Consider the following 24,821-nt stretch of genomic DNA (forward strand, 5'->3'; position numbering starts at 1 on the left):
ATAAGTTCCTTTAAGCAAACTTGCTGGCTGTCAACAATTTAATTTTGATAACGCTTAATCACTGTCCCCAAATGCTCAATCAATATAGATTTCAATCCACTGTGTTTACACCCTCACCAGGAAAACATAGTATAATTTAAAGAAATCTTTGTTGTGCTCACTTCAGCAGCACATATACTAAAATTGGAACGACACAGAGAAGATCAGCATGGACCCTGTACAAGGATGACATGGAAATTTGTGAAGCATTCCATATTAAAAAAAAAATCTTTGTTAATCTCATAGGTGAAAAAATACGAACTCGTTGCTATAACTTGCATTCCCTTCATTATCTGTGAGATTCGTATATTTTCCTGTCTTTATGGGCCATTTGTGCTTCCTCTGTGAATTCCCTGTTCGCGTCCTTTGCACATTTCTCTTCTGGTCCTCGGGCACAGGGTGCTGAGTTGATTATGTTCCTTATTTCACAGTGTATGAGAATCACCAATGGATACAAGGTCAGTCTCTTGTTTTGGTTTAGCATTTTTTCTCCTTTATCTTTGCTCTTCATTCCCATCTCACTTAAATATGAATGGATCTGTGAAATATCTAATATCATGTTTATGCATCGGTGGTTTCAGTTTATATAAATGTATTATGCTGTTGACCTCATTTATTTATTTATTTATTTATTTTTTTGTGGTACGCGGGCCTCTCACTGTTGTGGCCTCTCCCGCTGCAGAACACAGGCTCCGGACGCGCAGGCTCACCGGCCATGGCTCACCGGCCCAGCCGCTCCACGGCATGTGGGATCTTCCCGGACCGGGGCACGAACCCGTGTCCCCTGCATCGGCAGGCGGACTCCCAACCACTGCGCCACCAGGGAAGCCCCGTTGACCTCGTTTTTGTTCCTTACTCTTCTCTCTGAACGCCACGTTTTGAGAAGCTGTCTGTTGTTTCTGACTGTTGCCTAACGTTCTGTAGTTTGCTTCCATTACGCTTTACTATGCATTCCCCTGAGGTTGGATGCTAACGTTGCCCCCAACTCCTGTTTCCACACAGGACACTGCAGTCAATGCCCTTGTATATGCCTCTTTGTACGTCTGCACGAGAATTTCTGGGGCTTATTTACCAAGGATTGAGAGTGTGGGGTCTTGAAACAAATGTATATCTCTTTTTAGATTGCTTGAAAAAGAAGCTGTACCAGTTTATATGCCTGCAAAAGTGAGAAGGGGTTCTGTTGGCCCACACCCTCACCAAACATCAGTATTCACCATATGAATTTTTACTCACCTGATGGTTATAAAAGGGTATCTCCCTGGGATAAACCATAATGGAAAAGAATACAAGAAAGAATGTATATATGGGACTTCCCTGGTTGTCTAGTGGTTAAGAATCTGCCTTCCAGGGCTTCCCTGGTGGCGCAGTGGTTGAGAGTCTGCCTGCGGATGCAGGGGACACGGGTTCGTGCCCCGGTCTGGGAAGATCCCACGTGCCACGGAGCGGCTGGGCCCGTGAGCCATGGCCGCTGAGCCTGCGCGTCTGGAGCCTGTGCTCCGCAACGGGAGAGGCCACAGCAGTGAGAGGCCCGCGTACCGCAATAAATAAATAAATAAATAAATAAATAAATAAAAAGTAGGAAACAACCCAAATGTCCATGGAGGGATGAATGGATAAACAAAATATGGTATATACATTAATAGACTAGTATTCAACCTTAAAAAGAAATTCTAACACATGCTACAACATAGATGAGCCTTGAAGACTTTATGCTAAGTGAAATAAACCAGACACATAAGGATAAATATTGTATGATTCCACTTATACATGATGGCTAGAATAGTCGATGACATAGAGACAGGAAGTAGCACAGTGGTTACCGGGGGCTGTGGGAAGGGGGGAATGGGGAGTTGGTGTTCAATGAGAATAGAGTTTCAGTCTGGGATGATGAAAAAAATTCTGGAAATGGAGAATGGTAATGGTTGCACAATGTGACAGTACTTAATGCCATTGAACTGTTCACTTAAAACTGGTTAAAGAGGGGCTTCCCTGGTGGTGCAGTGGTTGAGAGTCCGCCTGCCGATGCAGGGGACACGGGTTCATGCCCCCGTCTGGGAGGATCCCACGTGCCGCGGAGGGGCTGGGCCCGTGGGCCACGGCCGCTGAGCCTGCGCGTCCGGAGCCTGTGCTCCGCGACGGGAGAGGCCACAGCAGTGAGAGGCCTGCGTACCGCAAAAAAAAAAAAAAAAAAAAAAAAAAAACTGGTTAAAGGGAATTCCCTGGCGGTCCAGTGGTTAGGACTCCGCGCTTTCACTGGGTCAGGCACATGGGGACCAGGAACTGGGTTTGTTCACAGCCTAAGGCCAGCACCTAGCACAGCCTGGCACTAAGCAGGTGGTCAGCAGATCTCTATAAATATCTCTGTTAACAACCCTTTTATGAGGCCCATTTTATAATAAGTAAACTGAGGCACAGAGAGGTTGGGTTATCTGCTCAAAGCCACAAGGCTGGTGAGGGGCGGCGCTAGAACCAAAATACATACAAGGAGTATGAGCCCAGAGTCCAGACTCCTTGGTGGGGGTGGGGCTCCCTGGAGTTTGGTAGGGAGGCGGATCCTGCCGGGGAGGTGGGACCAGGTAAGTGATGAAGTGGGGCCTTTGGAGGAGCAATGGAAGCCCCGGCCCCTACCTCATCCTCTGTCCCCCGCCCGGAAACTGTTTGGCTTCCCTGCTACTTCAGATGTAACTCCAGACAAAGGTGGTGCGCGGGGGCGGGGAACCCACAGACAGAAACAAAACTCAGAGAATTTAGGGGAAGGGGAAAGTGAAACCAATGCCGGGCACAGGGCAGGGGTGGGAGAGAATCAGTGGCTGGAAACAAGGGCAGCACCCCAGCCCCTCACAGGAACAAGGAAGGGTGAGGACTCCAATGGCCAGGGCCCCCGCATACCTGCTGGCTGCTGCTTCCACACACTGGCCTCACCGGCACCCCCCACCCAAACTGGTTGTTTGCGCATTTGTTCATCGGAGCAGGTTGACCTTTTTCTTTTTGTCGAGTGAGTGAAGGAAGGAAATACCTATGACCCCAAGAACACTGCAGGGCCACTGTTCACTTGTCCTTACAGGACACTGTCTAGGAGGATCAATTCGTTTGGCCCATTCTGAAGATGACAATTGACAATATTTTTTGGTTTTGCTTTAAACATGGGGTGCATAGACTTAGCTGTTCATCTCCTTGGTTTGAGCACTTCAGGCACCACCAGGGTCCTGAAAAGCCTTCCTTTAAAATGGACTTTCCTCGGGAATTCCTTGGCGGTCCAGTGGTTAGGACTCCGCACTTCCACTGCATGGGGCACAGGTTCGACCCCTGGTCGGGGAACTAAGATCCTGCAAGCCGCGAGGCGTGGCCAAAATAAATACATTAATTAAATAAAATGGACTTTCCCTTTCAGCCCATCCCCAATCCCAGTCTTGCTCCCCACAGCGCCCCACTCTTGTGAGTCTAGAGCATGTCCTTCCAGTCTGCCTTCCAGGCATTTATTTCCATCTGTGTCAATTACAGGTACCATTTATTGAGTGCTTACCATGTGCTAGGCACTGTGCTAAGCACTTTATATATCATGTCTCATTTATTCATCATACGTCCCTGAAAGAGGTGCTATTATTTTTATATATATATAAATTTATTTATTTTATTTTGGGCTGAGTTGGGTCTTTGTTGCTGCACGTGGGCTTTCTTTAGTTGCAGCGAGTAGGGGCTTCTCAATGCGGTGGCTTCTCTTGTTGCAGAGCACCGGTTCTAGGTGCGTGGGCTTCAGTAGTTGTGGCACGCGGGCTCAGTAGCTGTGGCTCACGGGCTTAGTTGCTCCGCGGCATGTGGGATCTTCGACCAGGGCTTGAACCCATGTCCCCTGCCTTGGCAGGCAGATTCTTAACCACTGCACCACCAGGGAAGCCCAAGAGGTGCTATTATTGTCGCCACTTTACAGATGAGGAAACTGAAGCACAGAGAGCTTAAGTCACTGGCCCAAGGTCACAGAATAAATGGCAGAAATATACGGCATTGCTGTGCTTGTCTGTGTTTTGACTTTCCATAAAAACTGCTGTGCTATAGATCTTGTTCTGCATTCTTCTGTTTTTCTGATACGTTGAAGCTTTGTCCACATTGCTACCTGCCATGCAGCACCCCAGTGACACACAGCTTGGTAGCCTGTAATACTTCACCACTTCTAACCATGCCTAGGACATGTCTTTCTCTTTGTGAGAGGTTTTACCCACGAGTGGAACTGCCGGAAGTCACTTAGCTGTCATACTGACCTTTCAAACATGCCCACTAGTTTACACTCCCACCAGAAGCACCTGACTTCTGTGTACCCACCTCCCCACCAGCCATCAGTTTTATCTGACTTTCTTCCTTTTTTTTTTTTTTTTTTTGGCGCTTGTGGGATCTGAGTTCGCCGACCAGGGACTGGCCGTGGCATTGGAAGCGTGGAGTCCTAACCACTGGACCGCCAGGGAATTCCCTTATCTGACTTTCTGTTCTTGCCAATCTGACGGGTCTCATGTGAGATCCTGTGTTTTCCTTTGTAGCTTTCTGATTACTGGGGTGGGTGCAGAAATCTTAACCCTTATTCCATTTCTAAAAATAACATTTGAACACACACAAGCACACAAAATAGGAAGGACATGATTTCAGAATAAAGAAAACTCACTCTGGTGATGGGAGGTGAGGGTTGCCCAGGTCCTGCCTCACTCCCCAGCTACAAGGAGCCCCCGAGAGAGTCCAGAGCTACCTGCCACTCTCACCAAACACTCTGCCCAAGGAGAGGAAGGACCAGGACCCTGGTGGAGCACCTGGATCACAGGTGCCATTCCCCTGCCGCAGTGTCTATAGCCTAGAAGAGTGGGAACTTGGTCCCATCCACATCCTGGAGAGAAGCTTACCACACCCGAGAAGGAATGGGGGGACCTCAGAACTCCACCTCCCCACACTCTGGACCCCTAGGCAGGCCTGTGTACAAGCCCCTGCCCGTCTCTGTGCCAATGAGCAAACTCGGGGCACTCGTCCCACTTCCTGAGCCTCAGTCTCCTCCTCTGTAAAATGGGAGGTGATGAGAACACCTCTCCGAGAGAGTGGACTCAGATACAACAAGCGCTGGGTCGTGCTGCACTCAGATACACAGCGCTGCAGATCAGTCCACCAGGCCAGTGGGCGGTGGGTGAGGTCACTCCCACCCCTTATCTCTCCCTCCTTTCCCCTCACCTCCTCCTCCAGCCCCTGGGGCCTCCAGGTCTGGCAGCCCCGGGGGGCAGGTGTGGGGGAGGAGCCCACACCACTACTTTCTCTCCCTCCACGAAGCTTCTGGGACCCTGAGGGGCCGTCAATGCCAGAAGGACACCCCTCAGCCAAGGTGGGCTGAGTACAGGGCTGGTGCCTCCTGAATTGGGTCCCGGGTGGTGGATGAGGAAGTGGGAGCTGGGGGACACCACAGGGAAAGCTGACCGGATCAAATCTCAATCCTGGCCTTTGCTCTCACTGTCCCCTCTGCTCTTTCCCCACAGATAGCCTGTGGCCTGCACACTCCTCACTTAATAGGGCTTTCTACTGAAATCTCACCTTATCAGTCTCCCCTGAACGCTGCATAGAATGGCTGGGGCCACCCGTCCTGTCCTGCCTGGGATTCCCCACTCTTTTATTATGCTTCCTTTTCCCCAGTCCTCGTTATCGCCTTCTGACATACTATTTACCTTCTTTATTGTCTGTCTCTCTCCATCAGAAATGAACTCCAAGAAACACTTTGTTCGTGTAATCACCACTACCTAGAATAGTATCTGGTGTGCAGTAGGTTCTCAACGGACATGTAGATAAAATTAAGTTTTTAAGTTGTATCATAAAGGTGCGTGTATTGTTAAGTGTGCAGCTTAGTATATTTTTATATATAACCATCACCCAATTCAAGCTATGGAACATTTCCAGAAGGCTTCCCAGTGACCCCCGCCATCAGCCCCCAGCCCAAGGTAATCATTATACTGACTTCCATCACCATCGGTTACTTTCATCTGTCCCTGAACTTTATTTAAATGAATTATGTCATAGCATGTACTCTTTTGTTAGGTTTCTTTTGCACAACATAATGCCTGCAAGATTCGCCCCGATACTGCGTGTCACAGTGGTTTGTTCTTTTGTGTTTCTGTTTTATTATATATTATCCTATCATTTATTTATTCATGCTCCTGTTGATCGGATTTGGATTCTTTCCAATTGCGGGTTATGAACATTCTTGTACTTGTCTTTTGGTGGCCGTATGCCTAGGAGTGGCATCGCCGTGTCACACGGAAGCGTTATGTTGATAGACTCGATGAGAATCTGCAAAAGCGTTCTTTCTTCTTTTTTTTTAAAATATTTATTCTTTTGGTTGCATGGGGTCTTAATTGCGGCCGGCGGGCTCCTTAGTTGTGGCATGCAAACTCTTAGTTGCGGCATGCATGTGGGATCTAGTTCCCTGGCCAGGGATCGAACCCGGGGCCCCCTGCATTGGGAGTGTGAAGTCTTATCCACCACGCCACCAAGGAAGTCCCCCATTTTTTTCCCCCCAAACCGTTTTCTAAGGTGGTTGCACCCACTGCCATTCACCCCAGCAGTGTGAGTTCTGGTGTTGCCACTTCTACCCTAGCATAGGTGGTATCAGATTTTATTTATTTAATAAAAGAGCTTTTTGTTTATTTATCTAATTTATTTATTTTTGTTCCCCACCCAGGGATTGAACCTGGGCCCGCAGCAGTGAGAGTGTGGAATCCTAACCACTGGAGCACCAGGGAATTCCCAGACTTCTTAGTTTCTGTCTTCTGGTGGATGACTGGTATCTCATTTCCCTGCTGGGTGATGATGTTGGGTGCTTAATAAACGTTTGCTGAATGGACCCTTAAATGGGCTGTGGAGGGGGAGTTTTCCACTTGGCAGGGAGAGGTGGGTCCGTACTCTTCACATGAGGGTCACAGCTGATCCCTCTTTCACACACTGGTCACACTTACACCCTGGGGCACAGTCGATGCCGGGCTGAGGCATTCAGGCTCAAGGCTCCCCAGTGGACAGACAATAAAGAATGACAATCATCTGGTTCCCAGGAAGAGCTCTGCAGATGGGGTACTCACAGGCTGCCCCTTCCCTGTGCCCAGTGGTACCCAGAGGGCAGGGCAGAGCCACCTTTTCCCATTCCCAGGAGGCACCTAGAGGCCAGGCCCAGCCAGAAGCACGGGCTCTCTGGGGCCCCTGCCCTCTGACTCGGGAGGCCGCACTCCTAACACTCGTCAAAGCCTGGGTCAGGCCCTTCCCAATGGCCCGTGAGGTCCTGCGGCAGAAGCTGGCTGGTCACCCAGGTTGGCTAGACCACCTTCCCCAGCCTCCCTCGGGTGGGACACTGTGACAGGTCCAGTGGGAAAGCAAACAGAGGCAATGGGACCACTTCCAGCCCTGGCCCAGGAAAACCTCCGTGGGCTGAGACTCCCTCTTCCACAGTGACTTTGAAAGCCATGAGTTGAGGGTGGTGGGGCCACAAGATGAAAGGAGCCTGGGCCTGGAAGTCCCTCTTGGAGAAGCACGGCCCACCGAGCAGAGAAACCCAGTTATGAACCTTACGTGGGCAAGAAATAAATTTCTATTGTATTTCAACCTATACATATTGAGTTTGTTACACTAACCCTTTACCCTAACTAATAGGTATAACTCGTACATAGAGTTTAGTACATATAACTAACACAGGTATTAACTAGGCCCCGTTTTACAGATGAGAGAACTGAGACAGAGAAGCTGAGAACTCGTTCAAGGTTAATAAGTGGAGAAGCCAGGATCTGAATCCGGGACTAACGAGGTTCTACTCGTAAGCACTCTGTCAAGGCTGAGCCAACGGGCTGAGAATGCAGAGACCCAGGGCAGCGGCTCCTGGTGTCTCACTCCCACCTGCACCTCCTGGATGAAGGGAGGCTGCTCCCTGCGCCCCGGCCTCCTCGTCTTCCCCAGCCGTCACCCACCCTCTCCGTGCAAAATCTCACCTTTTGGACAGCTCTCAGCAACGGGCTCCCAGGGTCTCTTTGTCTCCCACCCACGTGCCTTGCACGGCTCGGCAGGCCTTCGTCTCCGTGGACCCCAGGAGCTCACTCTCCCTGGGACTGCACCCAACTTGCTGCTGGAGAAAACCGCTTGCTCCCTCTCCGGGGTCAATGGGAAGCACCTCCCATTCACAGTCCCTGCCAGCCAGAGCTCTCTTAGTTACAAGTGACAGAAACCCAGCTGGTTTCTAGGGAGAAAAATTTTTTTATTGGCTCACGTGACTAGGAAGTCCAAGGTATACAGGCGTCAGGGTCCAGGTTTTCAGATGTTACCAGAAGATGGTGACTCTGAGCCACCTGGCACTGCTGTGCTGGCTCTGTGCTCAGTCAAAATCACCCTTTGGGGTGGGAAGCAACTTTCAGCACCCACCAGCCTCCATTCCGCCAGCCTTGCTATCCCAGTGTGGCCACTATCATCCTCACCTGGACTCCTGAGAGGGTTCCCTGCTGCCACCAGAGCCACGGGGAAGCCAGCGGCGATCTTGTCAAAACCCTTTCCCAAGGGTCCCACCTAAAGTCCCAGGGGTCAGGTGTGTTGCCCACTGGGGTCATGACACTGCCTACATACTCACAGTAGCCAGAGCCTGTTTGATTGGCCAGGCTGGCGGTTCCCATGCCTCAACCCCACGGAGTGCAGTCAGCTGCACACACCACAGGCTGAGTAGGGATGTTTCCCCAAAAGGAACCGGGGGCTTTCCTTTCTTACACCTAGAGCAGGAGCAGATGAGAAGCAGACAGGACCCATGTGCCCTCAGGCTCCAGCTGCTCTGGGCCCATCCAGGCCTGCCACGGTGCCTCCTACTTCACAAAGAAGTCATACGCCACCAGATAAAAACCGAATACCTCAGTCCCCCACCAAAACCTACTCAACCCCTCTCCCCACTTAGGCCGGGGTTGGCTTCGGGCAACCCCACCTCCCTCCATCGGTCCCCTCCCATCCCTTCAGCCCCTTCAGTCTGCATTTCTGCCGTCTTAAAAAACAAACCTCCAGGGGCTTCCCTGGTGGCGCAGTGGTTGAGAGTCCGCCTGCCGATGCAGGGGACGCGGGTTCGTGCCCCGGTCCGGGAGGATCCCACATGCCGCGGAGCGGCTGGGCCCGTGAGCCATGGCCGCTGAGCCTGCGCGTCCGGAACCTGTGCTCCGCAACGGGAGAGGCCACAACAGTGAGAGGCCCGCGTACCGCAAACAAACAAACAAACAAAAAACACCTCCAATCCGTTCCTCCGTCCTCACTCTGAGCCACTGCCCTCTCCCACCTCCCCTCCACGGTTCTGAGAGTTGCTTCCACTCACCTCCAAGTTTCTCACCTCGTTGTCCCGTCCACAACCCCCAAGCCACTGAGGCATTCGACAGCTGAGTTCTCCCTCCTCCCAGACGCCCCTGGGTGGGCAGCGCAGTGGCTCCTGGGGGGCCCTTGGGCTGGTTGCTCTTCAGTCTCCTTTGGTGGTCTGCCCCAGCCCTCCCCTCTCCCCGACTCTCAAGGTTCACACACCTGTCTTTAGTCCCCTACGTCCAAGTGCCCACTCCAAGCCTCTCCTCACCTCTCCTCAGTGGCCTCACAGGCACCCCAAACCCGTCACAGCCAAACTCGAGATCTTGCTAACCCTCTTCTTCCTATGCTCCCCCAGCCCCACCCAAAGAAACCTGAGAGTCCTTGAGGATCCCCTCCCCGATGCAGTCAGTCATCAGCGTCCAGGATTCCCGACAGCACACCACGCCTCCCGCCCACCTCACCAAGCCACTGCTCCCTGGAGACACACATCTGCCTCATGCCCGTAGCTCCAGGGTCTGCTCAGGGTCACAGCCTGCTCGCTCACAAGCCAGCCTTCAAGGCCACCACAACCCCACGTACCTCTGCTCCCACTGCCCCTCCCCACACGCCCTGCAAGGCAACTGGCCCAAGCTCTCGTTTTCAAGACTGTTGCCGTTTCCTGTCCCGCCTGTCCCTTTGCAGCAGCCCAGAGTGAGCAGAATGGTCTCCGTTAGACAGACAAGAAGAGGCCACTCACAGAAGAGCAGAAACCTGCCCAGGGTCACACAGCACAATGAGACAGGTTGTCTCCCAGCATGACCGGCACCAGCTGACTCAGGCCCTCCGCCGCTCTGATCCGCCTTCCTTCCATCAGCCCCCGGTCCTGCTCTGGCAGAACCGTGGCCTCCGGCCCCTCCCTTCAGTCAGCTGCTGCCCAGCCCACCACGGCTCCTGGCCCCAGCTCAGCATGGGGAAGGAGGTGGATGGACGGGAAGGAGGCCACAAAGCGCTGGACACAAGCTGGGACAGACACTGGTGTTCCCTTTTATTACTGTTTTATTAATAAATTTAAGAACAGCTCTAACTTCTCTCTTCCCCCCAGAGCAACTGAAACCAACTAAAAGGGGGTGGGGCCTGGGGGGCAGAGGGTGCTAGGAGTCATAATCCTCTTCATCCTCTGCGTCAGGTGCCGAGGGGCCTGGGGGTGCTGGGGGTAGAGGCAGAGTCGAGGTGAAGGGCATGAAGGGTGTCTGGGGGCTGCAGGGCAGAAAGCAGGAAAGGAAGATCAGGCCACACTCTCCGGTGCAGATTCCTGCCCCCTCAGCCCCACCCGGTCCTCCACACAGGCAGCCCCGGAGCCCACCGCCCTCTGTACCAACAGGGAGCCAAGCCCAGAGAGGGGAAGGATCCAGGGCAGGTCACACAGCCCCACCCAGGGGGAGGGGACCTTCTGAGAGCACAGTATTCAGCCTTTAAGTCCTCCTCAGTTCCTCCCCTCCGATCCCTGAAATCTGCTACAACCAACAGAACCAAGTGGCCAGGGAGGCCAGGAGGGACAAGTCAGCCTTGGGGTCGGCTGGCCCTCTCTTGGAGCCACTGAACTGCTTACCTCTGAAAGTGGACAGGGGGGTGGCTGGCCTGGGGTGGGGCCTGTGGTGTCTCCTCTTCGCCGTCAGTATCTGTATCCTCAGACTCATCCTGGGAACAAGGCAGGAATGAGAGATGACCAGAAAGGCATGGGCTCATCACTGGAAAGCAGAAATAGGAGATGGACCTCCGTAGCCCCAATTTACAAGCAAACAAACCAAAACGAAAAGGTGAGGTTGGGACCAGGCCTCCAGCCAGCTTGGCCTGGCCGGATGCAAGGCTGCCCTGCCTGCCCTGCGGGGCAGGACAGAGGGCTGGGGCCTCACTCACCTCCTGCTCTGAGTCCGTGCCCGACAGCTTCTTGTCCTTGCCCTTGCTTCCCATCCCACCATTCTTCCGGTTGCTGCTGCCTGGCTTCCGGCCCCTTCAGGAAGGTATAGTGCATCTGCCCAGAGGTCTCTCCCCTCCTTTGCCACCCCCCAGCCACCCCCAACCCCAGGGGCCTTGGCCTTCCCCACCTGGACCCTGGACCCTGGCTCCCCACCTGCGGGGACCCTTGTCCCCATCCATGTGGTTGTCTTCCCCGTCCCCCTGCATGTCAGGCACAGATGCCACCAGGTCCTTCAAGAAGTCAAACTGCTGCTCCAGCTCAATGCACTGCTTCCTGGAAGAGGTGGGGAGGGGATGGCACTCAGGTGGGGCACAGCCGTCTGCGCCCTCAGCAAGGGGCTCTCTGGATGTCAGGGGAATGGAGCCTGGAAAATTTCAATCCCAACCATCCCCCCCCCGTTGCTAGAACACTCAACCCTCCTCCCAAGTTCAAACCCACTAGTCTTTGAGGCCTTGCTGATCTCCCAGCACCCACTATCTCCCGCACTATCAGGGCACAGCCTCCCCTAAGCGTGTGATCTTCTGGAAGAGGACCCCAACCGGGCCCTCCCAGATCAGAGTCACTCACAGGTGGGACGTGGTCATGGTCTTGGCGTTTCGGGACTGGGTCACTTGGCAGGCCTTCTTCAACAGTGACTCCAGGAAAAGCTCGAGAGCCCGAGCTCAGGGGGGTCAAGGAGAACGCCGGGTGGTGTCCCAGCCCACACAAAGCGACCCCGGGCTGCCGGCCTCCCCCACCTCCCTCAACCCGACCAGCCCCCGACAGGATACAGATGATGACAGGCACAGCCGCCGCCACCTTCCCAATCTCTTCATCCGTCTGCATGATCTTCTTGATCCGTGCCTGGGGAGGGGGTAGAGAGCTCGGACCCCGTCGCCTCCGTCCCGGAAAGGGTGCTTAAGTGGGGGCAGAGAAAGGGAGCATCCCAGGAGAAAGGGGGCGGGGGGCACCGACGCTGAGAGGGCACGGAAGGGGGCGGGGCGTCCGGGCCCCCGAACATCGCGATGCGCCCGCCTCCCTAGCCGGGCCTGGGCCGGAGCCTCCCGAGAGCCCGGCCCGCTCCTCCGGGGCCTGGCCACGTGCTCACCGGCGGGAACCGCGCGTTGTACTTCTTCTTCTTGCTCGGCATCTCGGGGCCTCTCTCGCCGCGCCGGGCCCAGCGCCGCCGCCCGCAGCCTCCCGGCCCCCGGGCCTGCTCGTCGCCCGCCCGCCGCGGTTCCCCCGGGTCCTGGTGCCGCCCGCTCCGCCCCCGCCGCTGCCCACAGGGTCCTAGCGCCGCCGGTCAGGACACCGCCCGCAGGGCCGGAGCGCCCTCGCCTTAAAGCCTCCCAGGCGGTGCGCGTCTGTCGCGGACGGGACCGCCACTCCCAGAAGAGCGAACGTTAGCCCCGCTCCCCGCAGGCCCGCCCCTCCTCGCGTTCCCCCACGGCCCCGCCCCCGACTGCCCCGCCCCTTCCCCGGCCCCGCCCTGTGCTGCGCCTGTCTATAAAGTTGTTGTTGAAGCGGCGGGGTGCTAAGATGGCGGCGGCGGCGGCGGCAGCCGTGGCGGGGGCGGGGCGCGGCGGCGGCGGCGCAGAGCCCCGGGAGGAGCGGAGCCGGGCCCGGGGCTGGGCCGGCGCCGAGCGCAGCGAAGGCCGGAGGTGACCCCGGGCGGCGGGAGGGGGTAGGGCGGGGCGGGGCGGGGGCGCAGCTAGGGCCGTGGGCGCTAATGGCGGCGGGCGTGGCGGGGCGGGAGGCTGGCCCTCCTGCAGGCTCTATCGACCGTGGGTTCGAGTCCGGACACCGCCCCGTTGGCCTCGGATCGGTCACTGCCGTCTCTGGCCTCAGTGTCCTCGTCGTTAAATGGGCTGGATAACGCCCACCCGGAGGCCTGGCGCCATGGGGCCTGCCGCGGTGCTGCGCGAACGTGTGCTTTGCCTCCCTCCATTAACTCCCGGCGCCCAGGAAAGTTGCCATCCTCTGGCAGGGCCGGGAGGTTCCCACGCCTGAATTCACATTTCGGCGCTGTCACTCACTGCACGTGTGACCTTGGGTGAGTCCCGTCTCTCTGAGTTTCGGTTTCCTCGTCTGTAGGTCAGGGAGAGTGGTAATAACATTAACAACATCTACACAGCTTTTGTTCCACTTCAGGCATTTAATTCTCTACAGCTGTTTGAGACAGGAACAGTTGTTATCCATTGTAAAGATGAGGCAACTGAGGCACAGCGACATTAAGTTTTGCCCAAGGCCACACAGTTAATTCAGTGTCTGGCACCCACTAGGGCCCAGCAAGTTGGGTCTGTCCTGGACCTGCCCTAACTCAGTTCCCTACGGCAGGATGGAGCCAGGTGAGGAGCTGGAGGACGAGGACTCTCCAGGTGGTCGTGAGGATGGCTTCACTGCTGAGCACCTAGCTGCAGAGGCCATGGCAGCTGACATGGACCCCTGGCTGGTGTTTGACGCCCGCACCACACCTGCCACAGAGCTGGATGCCTGGTTGGCCAAGTACCCACCATCCCAAGTTACCCGCTACGGGGACCCTGGCTCGCCCAACTCTGAGCCCGTGGGCTGGATTGCAGCATACGGGCAGGGCTACATCCCCAACTCGGGTGATGTGCAGGGCCTGCAGGCAGCCTGGGAGGCTCTGCAGACCAGCGGGCGGCCCATCACGCCAGGTACCCTGCGCCAGCTGGCCATCACCCACCAGGTGCTCTCTGGCAAATGGCTGATACACCTGGCACCTGGCTTCAAGCTGGACCACGCCTGGGCTGGCATTGCTCGAGCCGTGGTCGAGGGCCGGCTTCAGGTGGCCAAGGTGAGCCCACGGGCCAAGGAGGGTGGGCGGCAGGTCATCTGTGTTTATACAGACGACTTCACGGACCGCTTGGGTGTACTGGAAGCAGATGCAGCCATCCGTGCAGCAGGCATTAAGTGTCTGCTCACCTACAAACCTGACGTCTACACCTACCTGGGCATCTACCGGGCCAACCGCTGGCACCTCTGCCCCACTCTCTATGAGAGCCGTTTCCAGCTGGGGGGCAGTGCCCGTGGTTCCCGTGTGCTGGACCGTGCCAACAATGTGGAACTGACCTAGTGGGGCCAAATGGGGGAGACCACCCTCTGCCGCCCCTGCTAGGGATGGATCCTCCCGTCTGTCTTCCCCCTCCTTGTCCCAAGGAGGCTGAGCATCCCCAGCTCTGAGGACTGGGTCACTCGGGAACTGCCTGCATCTACGAACCCTTTGAACTTCTGTCCTGTGTTCAGGGCTGACTCAAGTCCCCACTGGCTGGAGGCTCTGGCTCCCTGAGTGCCAGACCCTCAGCCTCTCTCTTCGCTGCTGCGCCCCTTGGTCATCCAGGACCACAGGCTGGGCGTGGACACCAGCAGGAGAGCCTTCCTGGCTGTACCTCCCCCTCCTCCTGCACCCTCCTCTTCCTCCCTCACAGGAGAGAAAACCTAGTGCTTCCAGTCCCTCTCCTTGGGGCCTTCGCAATCCAGGGGGCAGAGGCCCTGCAGGCCTGAGCATGCCATTTTGTTGGGGGTGGGTGGGTGATTGTTCCACTAAGCCCCTGGCAGAGACAGGGGCTGCCAGGGCCATGGATACGGGGCCTGCCCCTCCCTGCCATCTCATAGCCCACACCACCTTCCTCCTTTCCTTGGCTACCTTGTCACATGCCTGCTCCTGGCATTTCAATAAAACCCATCTTGGGTCTGTGTCTTGAGTGTTTTTGAAAACACTGTGTTGGTGGTTACCTGCTTTGGTTGCTGGAGAGAGGCAGGGCCAGGAGAGACTGCCCCTCTGCTCTGACTAGGCCCCCCCAGCTGCCTCCAGTAGTAAGATATGCCTCACAGCCAAGGCTGGGAACCTCTCTAAGAGCCTCTGCAAAGCCGGCACTGTTTCCCCTCCATCCCAAGAATCAGAATCAGTTTCTCAGTGACTTCTCATAAATTCAAAGATTTGGCCCAGCAAAGTCTGAGGGGCTACTGCTAGCTCAGAGGGTATGTTTGTGCCCACTAGAGAAAGGTACCTCCTTGGTCCTGGCAGTTCCAGGCCAGGGCACATGGTCTGGTGAACAGAGGATGGGTTGGGTTTCAGCTGCCTAGGCTGGATATCCTTGTGCAGTGGACAACCTGCACAACCTCAGGGAGCCTTGGAAGTCCTCCCGTTTCTACTCATCTCTCCCACCGCCCTGACCATCACAGAGGCCACCGGACTGTTCGCACATGACTTCCATGTGGATTATTTAATTCTCGCAACCTAACAGGAGAAGGTTTGGGCCCAATTTGTGGTCAAGAAAATTGAGGCCAAGAGGGGAGAGAGATCCCTCAGGGTCATGCAGTGAGTTGGACAGAGTTAAGACTTGCACCCCAGTTCTCCTCAGGCATTGTGGCGTCCCTGGCCTCACCTGCAGTTAGCTCTTTGCAACCCAGCAGGCACATTCACTCAACATGACCTCCCTGGGCCATAACGCTCAGCTGAGGCTGCTATAGCTTCTGGGAGCTTGGCTCCATAGCCCCCGGCCCCGGCCCTGGCCCTGGGCTTGGTTGGGGCCTCCTGGCAGGGAGCCCCTTGGGACGCTGCTCTCGTGCCGTGCCGGAGCTGACTCAGCCTCCAGCAGCCTCATCAAATTGGAATTTGGAGCAGGGGAGCGGAGATGCCACCAGGCTGACTGGGTGGAAGTAGGTGAGTCATAAGATGCTGGCTCGGCCCCCTCCCCAGCCTCCTCCGCACCCAGGGCTGAGTCCCCTTCGGCCCAGCCTTCGGAAGTTCCCAGGGTTGGATGGTCTCCAGGTCAAAGCCTGGTGCCCCTCAGACTGTCAGTGCCTTGCACTTATCCGAATGGGGCCAAGGCGTGGGAGGATCCTGGCCAGGCCCTTGTGTGTCCCACGAAGATGCCCAAGTTGTGTCAACACCACCTGGTGGTTCTTCCATAAGTAGGCATTTCACACACTTGGCGCCTGTCCTCCATTGTCATGGCCCTGCTTTAGCCCCCTCCTCACTCTCTCTCCCAAAACATTGCAACTTGCCTCTTCTGCCCCATTCCCCCTCCCTCCCCCGACTGCCAACTGTCCTGCAGAGCAGCCTGTGTCCATCTGCTACTCAAAGCCCTTCTGTGGCTCCCCACAGCCTGCAACTTAGAGTCCACTCTCCTGAGCCCGTTATGGCCTAGCCCCCGCCCCCAGCTGCCCCAGCTTCCCTCAGGCGCCCCTTTCTGCCCGTGCTCACCCTGCCAGAGCCAACTGGCTCTCCCTTCACCCCTGGCACGCAGCCCTGGGCCTCAGGCTCTTCTTTCTGCTTGAACACCTGCCTTGCAGCGAGGATTGAGGGGTTACTTATGTAACCACTGGATTAATGTCTCTCTCCCGCTGCTGGCCCCTAAGCCACCTGCCCAGACTATGCTCAGTGAAGGCAGGAACAGTGCCTAAATCTCAGCCCTGTCCCCAGAGGGCCTAGCACAGTGTGTGGCCAGAGCAACCTTTTCATAAATTTTTTTTTTCTTCTTCTCTTTTGCGGTACGCGGGCCTCTCACTGTTGTGGCCTCTCCCGTCGCGGAGCACAGGCTCCAGACGCGCAGGCTCAGCGGCCATGGCTCACGGGCCCAGCCGCTCCGCGGCATGTGGGATCTTCCTGGACCGGGGCACGAACCCGCGTCCCCTGCATCGGCAGGCGGACTCTCAACCACTGCGGCACCAGGGAAGCCCTTCATAAATTATTGAATGAATGAATGAGTGACTCAAGTCCATCCCCTGCCGCTGCCTGCAGCCTCATCTCCTCCACTCCCTGCTTCACTGCTTCTGGGTCCAGAACCATGAGCTGCCTGTGTTTTTCCTGCACACCCGCTGGCCTCCTCACTTTTGTGCCTATTCTCATGCTGTTGCCTCCGCCTGGTATACCTGACCCTCACCCGCTTCCCTGGCTGACTCCAGATCTCAGATGCACATGCTCAGGTGTCATCCTCTCAGAGGTCCCCCCTCCCCCCATCCATGCTCACCCCAGGCTCCCGTAACACACACGCACCTGTGGCTCTCATCTGTGCAACTGAGGCCCCTCAAGGACAGTGGCTGCGCTTTATCCCCCAGCGTGTCCTCAGCATCCAGCATAGGACCTGGCTTAGCATAAGTGCCAAATAAACATGATTGAATAAATGAGTGACTGAATGAAAGTTGCCCTCTGTCTCTGGGCCTCAGTTTCCTCATTCCATTCATAACAAGAGCAAGGCACTGAGCTAAGTGTGTACCTACGTTATCTAAGCCTCACCCAGCTCTATTATTATTGCCATTTTGCAGAATAGGAAACTGAGACTCAGAGAGGTTCAGTCATTGGTTCAAGGTTACAGAGTTCAATATTTGAATCCCGGTCATTCAGCTCCACAGCACCCAGTGCACTGTTGAGCCCCCACTATATGAAAGTGCTGTGGGGAGGGGGGCTGCCGAGATAACTGAGATCCGGCAAGGACTTAGGATCTGATTTGTAAAGCACACAGGTTCGGCCCTCAGAACCACCTGAGAGAGAGGCTGGGCCAAGACTAAGATTCCCATTTTACTGTTGGAGAAACTGAGGCCCAGAGAGTAGAGAGACTAAGCCTACTAAGCAGGAAGGATCTCCCGGGCCTACAGTGGGGACTGCTCCCCTGCCAGGGCAAGAGCTCCCAAGACACACGCAATCAGGCTGGCAGGGGACTGTGTCCTGTTTGGCTGGCCCGTTCCCATGCAGGCATCAGGGAGCAGCCCTGACCCGGGGTGGGCCAGGCTGGTAAACGTGGACAAGCCCCTGGGCCCTGCTCCCTTTTATCAAACCACAGAGGGATGACCGAGCCAGGAAAAGGAGGTCACCCGCACTGCACCGACTCCCGCTCACATGCACCGCGAACCCCCAGCCCGCAGGCAGGGGGCTCCAGAGGGGCTAGCCCGTGAGTGGGGAGAATCTCTACCCACCTCCTGATGCCGGCTGGGGCTAGGGGCTGAATCGGGGAGGACAGGAAACAGCTGAGTCGGGAGAAAGCTTCAGCCAGAGCTTTGGCGAGGTTTGGGGGATTTTCCCAGCAGGGCAACTGCGCCCCACTCCCGCCCACTGGGAGGGGCCCTGGCAGAGACCAGGCTTGGGTCACACAGCTGATTCATCTGAGGAGGGAAACTCCCCGTTTCTCTGACGCGCATCCCCCAGGTGCTGAGGAGTAACCTGAGGGCACCTAGCCCAGAAACCCACCTTTCCTTGATTACTGGCCTCCCAGTAGGGCTTGAAACCCCCCCAGGCTGGACAGAGGGACAGAGTTGGGCAGGGTGGCAGGGCATCGGGGCAGCTTCCTAGGGAATAGAGGCAGAGACTGGAACCAGAGCGGCGGCCGGACAAGGGGCACCTCAGGCATTCCCCCCTTACCCATTTTTCAGATGAGAAAACTGAGGCTCAGCAAGAACAAACACACATGCAGACCTGCTCTGTTCCAGACACTACTCTAAGCAGTTTGTACGCATTCACCCCTTTTGGTCCTCACAGCCCTCGTTTTCCTGAGGAGTAAACTGAGCAGAAAGAGGGTAAGTAACAGTCACGGTCAAGGCTGGAAATGCTCCGGAGGCTCTCCACAACTCCCGAGCGCTCGTAAACACCCCTGCGGCAGGGTGGTCCCCCCCTCCCTGAGCACCTCTGGCCCCAGGGGCCAGAGACCTCCCTGGGGTGAAGTCTGAAGTGGTCTCTGGGGACCCTTTATCCTCACGTCCCAACTCAGGCCCCTGGGAACCCTAGAGGACAGGCAGGTCACCCACGGGACCCTGGCTCCTCCAAGGCTAAAGGGAGAAAGCTGGCTCCTGCAGAAAAAAAATCAGCCAAACCCGCAGAGGGCAGGAGAGGGCAGCGAGGCGTTCCCGCCAAAATCTTCCTCTGGAGGGTTTTGACTCCTTTCCAAAGCCCAATCCTTTCGCCGCCCCCCATCCTCGCGTCAGAGCCTCCCTTTCCTGTCTGCCTGCCCCCGGCCCTGACACCACACACACTCATGCCCGCACACACAGGCACACACGTGCACACCGAGAGTCCAGCCTCCAGGCCACTGCCCCTCAGCAGGCCGGCCCTGCGCCCTCTGCCCTAGGCCAGGGGCCCGCTGGCTACTCGAGGGGAGCTGAGGGTGTGGCTCCGTGGAGTGTAGCCCAGGGCCCCACGCAGACAACCTCTGCCCATCGGGCTCCCACTCACAAGCGGATGACTCACCCCCTTGCCCCCCATGACTCAGTTTACACGGGTGCCCAGAGGTCCTCCCAGTGAGGGTGGGGCAGTTTATTAGCCCAGCACAGGCCCGCCAGCCTTTCATCCCTGGATGAGAGTTTCATCCCCCTCCTGGCCCACAGCCAGAGCTGGCACCCGGAGCCTGGAGCCTGGAGGTGGCGGGAAGCCTCAAGTCTGGGAGGGCGAGGCCTCCAGAACTGAGTGACAGTCCCCAACTTCCCTGGGCCTGGGTCTGCAGGGAACAGCAGCTACTCTAAGAAATAAGAGGCCAGGGCTTCCCTGGTGGCGCAGTGGTTGAGAGTCCACCTGCCGATGCAGGGGACACAGGTTCGTGCCCCAGTCCGGGAAGATCCCACATGCCACGGAGCGGCTGGGCCCGTGAGCCATGGCCGCTGAACCTGCGCGTCCAGAGCCTGTGCTCCGCAACGGGAGAGGCCACAACAGTGAGAGGCCCGCGTACCGCAAAAAAAAAAAAAAAGAAAGAAGAGGCCAGGCTGAGCGGGCAGAGCGCCATCAGGGGCACCAACAGCAGAGCCCTCGATGGCCTGCATTCAGAGGAAATGGTCCACATGGCACGAAACATAACAGCAAGAAAACCCTCAGTAACGTGTATTGATCGCTGACTGTACCAGTCCCGTGCTAAGTGCCATCCACACCTTACCTCATGTACGGCCCCAATAATCCCCTGAAGAGCGTGTACAATCATTATGATCTTCTTACAAGTGAGGAAACAAGCAGAAAGAAGAGAATGACCCAGGTCCCACAGCCAGGACCCAAACCCAGGCCATCCAATTCCAGAGCTCACGTTGTTATCCCGCCTGCCTCCCTGAGCCGCGCTGGTTGGAAGAGGGATGACGGCCCGGTCTGCCCTGCCCCTTCCCCCAGCGCACCTCTGCTGAAACCTCTGGTTTTAGGGATCACTGTATGTAAACCACTGATCTGCAAGAAGGGAAAACTGAGGCTCCCAGAGGGAAAAAGACTGGCCTGAGGTCCCATAACAAATCAGAGGTGCAGCCAGAGCTGGGACCATGTAGTTAACACTCTCCCCAGTGCCCTGGGGTGGAGAGGTCTGCCCCCGCCCCGACTCCCTGTAACCCTTTAGCCCAGTTCCTTTCCCTCTCTGGAGCCTCATGTGCTCCTCTGCATCATGGGGACAGGACTGCCTTCACAGCAGGGTGGCATGAGGCTCAAAGGACAGCAGAGGGACCAGTGCTCAGTGGCATCTGGGGAATGAGGAGGGTGACACCTAGGCCCTGGAAGCAGCAGCCCAGCCCCTTGTCATCCCACCCCCTTCCTCAGCCCGGGCCCCACCAAATGGCTCCCTCCAACCCCACGGGCCAGAAGACCTTCCCATAAGGGACTCCAGCCCCCTCCTCCCCAGACTCCAGCCTCAGGAAAGTGAGCATAGGTCCCTTCCGCGTTCACACAGCACTCAGGGGTCCTCTTGTCCCCCAGCCCAAGTCAAGCCCCTCACACGGGACTACGGGCCCTGGCTTAGGCCTCACTCAGACCACCCTTCCCATCATGGTCCCAATACACATTCTACCACGTGCCCTGGACAACAGGGAGCCAGGCCTCGCCTCCCCCAACCCCCGGGCCTTTGTAAAGCCTACTGACTCCAAATCCAGAAATATCTCCCCCATCTTCAGATACTCTTCAGCCAGGAAACCTGCATCCTTCCTTCGTGGGCGCTCCTGTAATTCCCCTGGCGCTCTCCAGCTCCTGGCCCCAGCACTCTCTACCTTCCACCAGGGATGTTTTCCTCAGCAGCTGATCACTTTTTTGGGCTGTAAACACCTTGGGGCCAGGACCAAGTCTACCTCCCTACCTCCCCGACTGCTGGTTCCATTCAACTTTAACTCTGTTAATTCAGGAGAATGGATAAACTTGTCCATCATGCAGTGGGACCAGACTCAGAAATCAAAAGAAGTGAACTACTGCTACCCACAACCTGGATGAATCTCACAGACATAATGGTGAGAAACGGAAACGAGACACAAAAGAGCACACACTGTATGATTCCACTGATGTGAAAATCTAGAAGAGACAAAACTGATCTATGGTGATAGAACCGAGATAAGTGACTTTCTGGGGTAGGGAGGATTGACTGCAAAGGGCCAGGAGAAAATTTTCTGGTGGATGGAAATATTCTATATCTTGACTGGAATGTGCTTACATGAGTGAATACAAATGGTCAAACATAAGACCAGCACATTTTTTATCTTTTTTTTTTTTTTTTTTTATGTAATTTATTTATTTATTTATTTATTTTTTGCGGTACGCGGGCCTCTCACTGTTGTGGCCTCTCCCATTGCGGAGCACAGGCTCTGGACGCGCAGGCTCAGCGGCCATGGCTCACGGGCCCAGCTGCTCCGCGGCATGTGGGATCTTCCCGGACCGGGGCACGAACCCATGTCCCCTGCATCGGCAGGCGGACTCTCAACCACTGCGCCACCAGGGAAGCCCAGCACATTTTTTAAAATGTAAATTTTACTGAATGTAAAATGTACCTCAACGAAGTAGATTTTTGTTTGATGGGGCAGGTCTACATATACTCAGTGGAAGGATTTCCAAGATATAAGAAAACAAAAAAGCAAGGAGCAAAACAGGGTATAGAGCAGGCTAACTTCTGGGTAAAAAGATAGGCAAGAGACTGCATACAATAGAGAGGGAGGCTTTTCACTGTATACCCTTGTGCAGCTTCTGGATCTTGAAGCATGTAAATGTATTACCTAGTTGAAAAACAAATGCAATGAAATATTTAAAAACATAAGGCAAAGTAAAAAATAAAAATCATGTTTTAAAATAATTTTTTCTCTTACATGCACTATATATATATAGTGTTTTGTGTTTGTCTCCCCCAAACAGAAAATCTTTAAAAATTATTCTGAGCAGGTTAAAAAAAAAAATGTAATAGCCTGCATAGTGCTATGGGACTCTATTACATGAGAGATTTAACCTAGGTTAAGGACTCATGGGACTTACCTGGTTGCTCAGTGGTTAAGCATCCGCCTGCCAATGCAGGGGACACGGGTTCAAGCCCTGGTCCAGGAAGATCCCACATGCCGCGGAGCAGCTGAGCCCGTGTGCCACAACTACTGAGCCTGCACTCTGCAGCCCGTGAGCCACAGCTACTGAAGTCCGTGCACCGAGACCCCGTGCTCCACAATGAGAAGCCCGCGCACCACAATGAAGAGTAGCCCCCGCTCGTCGCAACTAGAGAAATCCCGCGTGCAGCAACGAAGACCCAATGCAGCCAAAAATAAATAAATATATAAAAATTTAAAAAAAAGGACTCGTGAGGACTTCCCTGGTGGTCCAGTGGTTAAGAATCAAACTTCCAATTCAGGGGACGTGGGTTCAGTCCCTGGTCGGGGGACTAAGATGCCACAGGCCGTGGGGCAACTAAGCCCAAGTGTTGCAACTACTGAGCCTGCACGCAACAACTAGAGAGAAGCCCGCATGCCACAAAGAAGAGCCCGCATGCCACAAAGAAAGAGCCCACGTGCCGCAACTAAAACCCAATGCAGCCAATAAATAAATAAATAAATAAAGGACTCATGGACTCATGGAAGGCCTCCTGAGGAAGTGATGGGGAAACTGAGACCTGCAAGATGAGAGTTACCCAGGCAAGGGGATGAGGGACGGCATTGTGGGCAGAGAGAATAGCCTGTGCAAAGGTGAGAAGCTTGGTCCAGTAGTAAGCCTGGAGCAGAGAGAGTAAGTGGGTGCTGCTGAGGGAGGAGCCTGGGCAGGTGGCCCACACCTGGAAGGGCCTGGGATGCCACGTTAAGGATTCTGGCTGTTTTCAAAGGACAGACCAGTAAGGCAGTGAGGAGCTCAGGCTCTGGAGACTGACTGCTTAGGTTCAAATCCTGGCTCCACAATTTCCTTGCTGTGTGGCTTTCAGCAAGCTAATTAATTTCTCTATGCCTCCATTCCCTAATCTGTAAAATGGGTATAATATTATTATCTGTCTCTGCAGGGTTGTTGTGAGGATTAATGAATTACTTTGAACAGTGCCTGGTTCATAAGAGCTACATGAGCGTGAGCCACCTGTGTGACCCTTTTGGCCCTCCAAGTCTCCCAATCAACAGACAACCTAAAAGAACACAGAGTGTATCAAGCATCCTGACCCCACTCCTTCCCAGACCTCAGACCCTCCTGTGTAGCAATTTGAAGCTTGCTGTGGTGGCTCAGAAGGGTCCAAGTCTGAGGGTGAAATGGTCAGAATTGTAAAAGATTCTTCTGTGAACATTGTCAGGATTTTAAAAATTCCTCAGGCTGCTTGTGGGAAGTGAAGGGGAGGGAGCAAGCTGGAGGCTGTGGAGAGTGTCCAGAACAGATGGGAGGGGACTAGGACCAAGGGAAAGAAATCTTTTTGTTGAAGTGAACTGAAATGTCACCTCCAGATGCGGGGAGACTGGAATTCTGACCCACTGCTGGTGGGTTGGAGAACTGTTGGAGAGAATCAAAGCCAAATTTATAGGTACCCTATGACCCACAAATCCATCCCGGGCACATATCCAAGAGAAGTGAGTGCACTTGGCCACCAAAGGACAAATCAAGAATGCTCATAAGGGAATTCCCTGGCAGTCCAGTGGTCAGGACTCTGTGCTTCCACTGCAGGAGGCACGGGTTCGATCCCTGGTTGGGGAACTAAGATCCTGCAAGTCACGCGCAGCACAGCCAAAAAAAAAAAAAGTTCACAGCAGCCTTATTCAGAAGAGCCCCAAACTTGGAGAACCCCCATATCATCATCAGAAGAATGTAGAGAGTGATTATGGAATATTTGTGCAATGAAATGCTACACAGTAATGGGAAAGACCAAGCTACTGCTTTACCCAACAATGTAGACGAATCCCTCAGACATGCTGTGTAAAAGAAGCCAGACCCTGGACTTCCCTGGTGGTCTAGTAGTTAAGGCTCCATGCTTCCAATGCAGGGGGCGCAGGTTCGATCCCTGGTCAGGGAACCAGAATCCCACATTCCGCATGGTGTGGCCAAAAAAAAAAAAGAAAGAAACCAGACCCAAGAGAGTACATGCTGTATGTTTCCATTTACATGAAGTTCAAGAACAGGCAAAACTGATCTATGACTCTAGAAGTCAGAATAGTGGTTACCTATAGATGGGGGATGGTAAGTGGGAGGAGGCACAGAGAGGTTCTGGGCTTTTGGAAATACCCTACACCTTGATCAGGGTGGTAGCTACATGCGTTTACATATATGTAAAAAATCACTGACCTGAACATGTTGGATGAATGCACTTTACTGTAGGTATGTTAAATTTCAATTTCATCAACAACCTAAATA

The 24,821-nt window shown here is 55.0% G+C and overlaps 2 protein-coding genes across 2 annotated transcripts; one reads left to right on the forward strand and one right to left on the reverse strand.

Annotated features, from left to right (window-relative positions):
• Positions 1 to 10,374: 10,374 nt before the first annotated feature.
• On the reverse strand, positions 10,375 to 12,685 carry DRAP1 (DR1 associated protein 1). Its single transcript, XM_079707652.1, has 7 exons — positions 12,402 to 12,685; positions 12,085 to 12,157; positions 11,882 to 11,975; positions 11,468 to 11,587; positions 11,254 to 11,347; positions 10,946 to 11,034; positions 10,375 to 10,593 (listed from the first exon to the last, which is right to left on the reverse strand). The coding sequence occupies exons 1-7, from the start codon at positions 12,441 to 12,443 to the stop codon at positions 10,488 to 10,490; spliced, it is 618 nt and encodes a 205-aa protein (XP_079563778.1). The 5' UTR covers positions 12,444 to 12,685; the 3' UTR covers positions 10,375 to 10,487.
• Positions 12,686 to 12,832: 147 nt separating this feature from the next.
• Positions 12,833 to 15,005, forward strand: LOC307056085 (UPF0696 protein C11orf68 homolog; the record flags this gene model as incomplete). The annotated part of the gene is made up of 2 exons (XM_079708561.1): positions 12,833 to 12,954; positions 13,631 to 15,005. 2 exons carry the CDS (start codon positions 12,833 to 12,835, stop codon positions 14,385 to 14,387), a joined length of 879 nt encoding a protein of 292 aa, XP_079564687.1. The 3' UTR covers positions 14,388 to 15,005.
• Positions 15,006 to 24,821: the final 9,816 nt, after the last annotated feature.

The sequence above is a fragment of the Hyperoodon ampullatus genome, assembly GCF_949752795.1.
Source record: "Hyperoodon ampullatus genome assembly, chromosome: 7".
NCBI lineage: Eukaryota > Metazoa > Chordata > Mammalia > Artiodactyla > Ziphiidae > Hyperoodon > Hyperoodon ampullatus.